The sequence below is a fragment of the Sphaerodactylus townsendi genome, unplaced genomic scaffold (assembly GCF_021028975.2).
Source record: "Sphaerodactylus townsendi isolate TG3544 unplaced genomic scaffold, MPM_Stown_v2.3 scaffold_20, whole genome shotgun sequence".
Lineage (NCBI taxonomy): Eukaryota > Metazoa > Chordata > Lepidosauria > Squamata > Sphaerodactylidae > Sphaerodactylus > Sphaerodactylus townsendi.
Window position 1 is genome coordinate 1,675,670 of NW_025950363.1, and position 6,000 is coordinate 1,681,669.

A 6,000-nucleotide genomic window follows, 5' to 3' on the forward strand; every position below is an offset into this window, starting at 1 on the left:
TTGGACAGACTTGAGCCACTGTTGATTGAAGAGTGGTATTGCATTGTGTCTCAGAAAATCATAATTGCAACTGAGCGTTCACTTTCTTGTTTATAGCCCCTGGGGCATAGATATCAAGACATGCGAAGACTTGGCTTGCTGCTATAATTTATTTCAAAATTTATCTCCCTCTTCAGGTATTGTATCAAGATCCGGCACCCTAACGTATGAAGCTGTTCATCAGACAACTCAAGTAGGGCTGGGACAATCCTTTTGTGTTGGTGGGTTTCTCTTATTTTCTCATCAATATATCTAACTAGCGGGCCCGGCCACGCATTGCTGTAGCTGAGTCTGGTGAAGTGGAAAAGAAAGAAAAGGGGAAGCGAATGGTTCGAAAATGTGTCATTGCACAATGATTGCAAGGGAGGGGCAAGGAGCCCCTTGCTCCCCTCCCTCTCTCCCGTTCCCTTGCATGGCAACCCATCCTGTCCCTCCCTAACGTTCCCCTTCCTCTGCTAGGGTGGGTGGGCCATGTGCAGGTGACTGGCCCTGTCCCTTTCACTCCCTTCCCTTTCAGGCGAATTATCTAGCTTAAAAGACGCTGGGAGGCATGAGCTACGTTGTGTTCAAATTTCAGAGCATTTGGTCCAGCAAACCCCCGGACCCTCCCTCACCTTCCCCTTCCTCTGCTAGGGTGTGTGGGTCATGTCCAGATGGCGGACCCCATCCCTTTCATTCCATAAGGCAGTGGTTTTCAAGGAAGGCATGGTTGTTTCCCTTGTATCAGAGGGTGTTGCTTTGACGGCCAGAGGGTGTTGCTTTGACGGCCAGCAGATGGCACTGTTGCGGAACAGAACTGTGGTTCCAACTGTCACAGGTGTGGCATGTACACAATAACTGGATTTGATGTATCCAGTTGTGACATGTACACAACAGGAGGTGTGGAAACAGTATGGAAACCTGACCGCACGCGAATGCGACATTGTGTGAAAATTCCAAAGCAATCGGTCCAGTAGTTTGGGAGATTACCTGTCAGCAGGAAAACGCACTGATAGATTTTTATATGTATAGATTGCAGACTATCTGCCCTCCCCCGTGGATAATAATATCCACACAATGGGCCTACCTGCAGAAAAGGCAGGCACTTTTATGTATTTGGAATACTCCCCGGGTTTGCAGAAAGGCACAGGTGTGGATGCACATGTTAAAGTGCTAAAGGTTTGTGTCGAGGAAGCTGAGAGCAGTGTATTGGAAAGAGAGTTTTAACGATACCGTGGACTGCCAAATAATTGGTTTTTAGATCAAATCAACCTTGAACTTTCCCTGGAAGATTAAATGACTAAACTAAGGCTATTGTAGTTTGGTCACATTAAGAGAAGACTAGAGTCTCTGGAAATGAAGAAGAAAAAGAAGAAGAAAGGTTTGGATTTATACCCCACCTTTCTCTCCTGTAAGGAGACTCAAGCAGCAGGCAAAATCACCCACCGAAGCAGCAGGCAAAATCACCCTAAAAATTGCTGAAGAGCTCCACGGCTGAGGGAGAGAGCCACATCTGGCTGGTTTCCCAGCTCCACTTGTTTGCCTGGTTGGGAAATGTCTGTGTGCAAAGATTGAATCGTAGCTTTAAGAAGCCATAGATCGGGGTGGAACTAGGAACGACTGGGCCAGACCACATGGTTTCAGTGGCTCATCGGTCATAAAGCACTTGTCTTGTATATTTGGTGACAGATTATAAGCTTGTGGTCTTGAGTATCCCTTCTCCCAGGAGGTTGGTAATTCAATCTTGTTGAAAGAACAAACTACCCCAAAGTTACATGTCTGTCTTCTCATGTCTGTATTGAATCTGGCATTGGATGTGGGATTTAACCCTCATCTTCCACACATACATCCCTGCAGGTATTCAAAGGCAGGAATCTCTCCCATTCCAGCCATTTCAATACAACAACCTTTATTAGGCATATTAAAACAGAGTGTTACAGACATTTCTAAAGTACAAATCAAAAGTACATTCAAAACACAGACAGGTAAACTGTATCTAGCATTGGACGTTACTTAGAAAGTTCTGTCACTTGTAAAAGAAATTTTGCTACTTTTTCCAAGAGCATGGCCTCTGTGTTATTTAACAAAAGCTCCACAACAGAGTTGTCAGAGTCTCTTTCAGATTTGTCTAAGACCCGCCCAGGAGAGAAATTCCTAATACCCACATATCTTGGACAGTCAAGTATAATGTGAGCAAGAGTCTCCACTTGGCTTTTACAGTGTGGACAGACCCGATCCTGGAGAGGGATAGATAGGTAGCGACCCTTTGTAACGGCCGATGGAAAAGTATTGCATGTCTCTTGTTGCAAAAAGGCACGCAACTCAAGATGGCCGCTTCAGTGACCAAATGGACCACTGGAACTGGGGGCGTGGCTTGTCATCATGGCTGTCTTTGAATCCCTTCAGGAATCGGAGGAGACCCATTCAACGGGACAAATTTTATCGATTGTCTGGAGGTCTACCTGAAGGACCCAAATACCCATGGAAGGAGATCATCTCTGATGATAGAAGCGCAGGATGCGGCTGGGATGATGCCGAAGAAGACGCTTCGTCAATTCCTCAAAGAAAAAAATAAATAACTTGCTGTAAAGCCAGACTATTTCCTGGAAATGCTGTATTCTTGAGAAGAGACAGGGTAAATGTAACGAACCAGTAAAGTCCAGTCAAAAGTAACTGTAGCAAGTCCTTTATTGAGCTGACATCCTTAGTCAAATACAGGCAATGCAGGAACTAAATTCCAGAACCCAGGCAGCTGCTTTTATGGAATTTAGTTCCTGCATAATGTAATGAATCAGTAAAGTCCAATCAAAAGTAACTATAGCAAGTCCTTTATAGAGCTGGCATCCTTAGTCAAATACAGGCAATGCAGGAACTAAATTCCAGAACCCAGGCAGCCGCTTTTATGGGCTTCAGATAAGTTCCCGCTTAAAAGAAAGTAAACAATCCAAGTTCTCACACAGACAGTTTCACACAGGCAAGCAGACAGCAACTGATAACCATTCCGGGCATCCTGCCATAAATTACAGCAGACATTCTGTCAAGGTTGCATTGCAACCTTACAGTAAACCCCTTAAAACTTACCTAGTGGGCTTCCATGGGGTGACAAGATTTTGTCTGGCCCTGTTGCCTGTGCAGCTGCAGGTAGAACCCATCAGAAACCAGGATTCCACATGGTAGGATTCCCCACGGGTTCCCTGCCCCAGCCTCCCAGAAGTGGCCACCCTGCCTTCCCTGGGCCACTGGAACTTTTGACATTGAGCCTAGTCCTCATGTTCGTTTCTACCTGAAATTTCAGTTGCCGAAACTGGTCCATCCAGTAGGATTGCTGAACTATCCGCTTGGATTTCATGACCCTGTGTTCTGGACAGGAATTTTCTGCATGCATCTGCATTTTTGCCCCCTGCCCCAAATCTTCACTTCTAGGCATAATTTTGGTATCTGCTGCCTTGAACTTAGATGTCTGCCTCTCAGCCAGCTGTGCTGTCTTGGACTACTACTACTACTTTATTATTTTTAACCACGTTGTCTTCCCTCAAAGGGTCCAGACGCCAAGCCGGTGGTCTCTTTCATCGCCGGGATCACAGCTCCTCCCGGCAGAAGGATGGGCCACGCCGGCGCCATCATTGCTGGTGGAAAAGGGGGAGCGAAAGAGAAAATTGCTGCCCTGCAGAACGCCGGGGTCGTGGTCAGCATGTCTCCTGCTCAGCTGGGCTCCACGATGTACAAGGTTAGCGAAGCAGGTCTAGACACCCTGAGACCGTTTCTGGATAGATGTCCAGAATGATGCATGGCTTGTTTGGGAGCCAGACTACTAGTGATGGTGGCCACGGATTCATCCCGTGGCTGCCAGGGCCATTTGAAGAAGAGTTGGATTTATACCCCCCCTTTCTCTCCTATAAGGAGACTCAAAGGGGCTTACAATCACCTTTCCCTTCCCCCACCCCCACAACAAACACCCTGTGAGGTAGGTGGGGCTGAGAGAGCTCAGAAGAACTGTGACTAGCCCAAGATCACCCAGCTGGCATGTGTTGGAGTGCACAAGCTAATCTGGTTCACCAGATAAGCCTCCACAGCTCAAGTGACAGAGCAGGGAATAAACCTGGTTTTCCAGATTTTAGAAGCATTTGTAAAAATTGCAGAGAGGCCATGATTTAAATCAGGCACGCAGTGTGGCAGTCCTGGGCGCAGTGGTCCTGTCCTCCCACACACACCTGTCCAGGTGCAGGAATGGAGTGGGGGCCTGTTGCTGTGTGCCCTGTTTATTTCCTGAGGGCCTGTTGCTGTGTGCCCTGTTTATTTATTTATTAAACTTGTACCCCGTTTTCCCCACCAAAGCAGGCTCAGAGTGGCTACCAACACATTCATACCAGAACAGTACAATACAAAACCAATAAAACGCCTCACAATAAAATCCAATATGGTGCATAAATACCGGTGGAGGGGAAGGCAGGGAAGGCCACCAAGATGCTCTCAACGATTCATTTATTTTATTTATTCTATTTTAGACCACTGTCTCCCATTGCAAGAGGCTCTAAGCCGGTGGTGGCGAACCTATGGCACGGGTGCCAGAGGTGGCACTCAGAGCCCTCTCTGTGGGCACTTGCAAACAGAGTCATATCCCCCCCCCCCCACACACACACACATCTAGGCTAGCCTGAGCCACTGGGCTCGATTATTAGCATTAAACCTAAGACCTAGTTTGGGGGAAGCAGTGTAGGTAACCCTATTAAGCCCCACTGATTTTCATGCGAAGAACTAAAGCACAATCCTTTACCTGGGAGTAAGCTCGGTTGCTGGCAATGGGGCTTGCTTCTGAGTAAACCCTCCTAGGGTCATGATTCACCCGTTGGAAGAGTTGCATAGTTGCTTCAAAGCAAAGCCAACTACCACCAAGCTTACTCCTGAGTAACGCATGCCTCAGAGCCAACCATTTTTTCTAAACTAAAACCTCAGCATTCAGGTTAAATTGCCGGGTTGGCACTTTGCGATAAATAAGTGGGTTTGGGGTTGCAATTTGGGCACTCGGTCTCGAAAAGGTTCGCCATCACTGCTCTAAGCGGTGAACAACATTCTTTCCCGATAAAATACAGCCCAGCGCTCAGTCACGGGGCCTTAAGATAAACTTGGCAAAGATGGAATGATCAATTTAACACTTAATACCTGTTTGTCCTTAAGGTCAAAACAAAAAGAGAGGCAGACATTGAAATGGAGATTCTGAGAAGGGAAAGGTTTGAGAAGACGATGGGGTGGGCGGGGACTTTCGCTTTATTTATTTTTTTAAGGACCTGTTGTCCTTTATTAGGGACAGCGCAAACAAAGGCACCTTCTCTTAAGAATTCTGTTTGAGTTCTCACCGAGGGGAGCAGTCGTCTTCCTGCTTGTCGCGACTCTCACCCGGCCCTCTTTCCTTTTTAACCCCCCCAGGAGTTTGAGAAGAGAAAAATGCTGTAAGGCGAGGATCCGCTGAAACGTGCCGTCACTGAAATACCGCCGAAATACCAACACAGCCTGTCACCTCCTGCGTCTCTCCGTCCTTGTCACATGCTAATTTTTCTTTGCCCGAATACATCGGTTTTTCTGAATTCAGCTTTAAAGCCACAAGGTTTATTTCAGTGGCTCCTCTGTTCAGACACGATTGTACATCATAGAAAAAAAAGAATAAATCTACCACTAAACTTGATTTTATTTGAAACCCCGGAGCTTGTCGATCACTGTTATTTCTGTTCGTCAGCGCAGTCCAAGGCTGTCAAAAGCCTGTAACTAAACTAGCAGGAAATAGCCTGTTTGCATATACTTTAAACGGTCATTGCTTTTCCCTGTGTTTAAAGAAAATATTTCTTTGAGAGGCAGTTTTGCGATATTGCAGCGAAGTCTTCGTCATCCACAAGCGAACTGTCTGTTCTTTGCATCTAGTGATGTTCAGTTGTCAAATTTTGCCAAACCATGAAGAGTTTAGGTTTTGGGGAGAATCGCGTATTATTT

At 46.5% G+C, this 6,000-nt stretch overlaps 1 protein-coding gene and 1 long non-coding RNA gene across 2 annotated transcripts in view; both read left to right on the top strand.

Moving 5' to 3' along the window:
- SUCLG1 (succinate-CoA ligase GDP/ADP-forming subunit alpha) overlaps positions 1-2,613 on the top strand; it is a 28,609-nt gene extending 25,996 nt beyond the window's left edge. Inside the window, exons 8-9 of the mRNA XM_048482743.1 lie at positions 177-260; positions 2,425-2,613. Coding sequence (XP_048338700.1) covers positions 177-260; positions 2,425-2,597 — 257 coding nt within the window. The 3' untranslated portion in view covers positions 2,598-2,613. The remainder of the gene's footprint in view (positions 1-176; positions 261-2,424) is intronic.
- A 946-nt stretch (positions 2,614-3,559) lies between these two features.
- Positions 3,560-5,710, top strand: LOC125425176. The gene is made up of 2 exons (XR_007243325.1): positions 3,560-3,745; positions 5,443-5,710. It is a non-coding gene; the product is annotated as an uncharacterized LOC125425176 (long non-coding RNA).
- Positions 5,711-6,000: the final 290 nt, after the last annotated feature.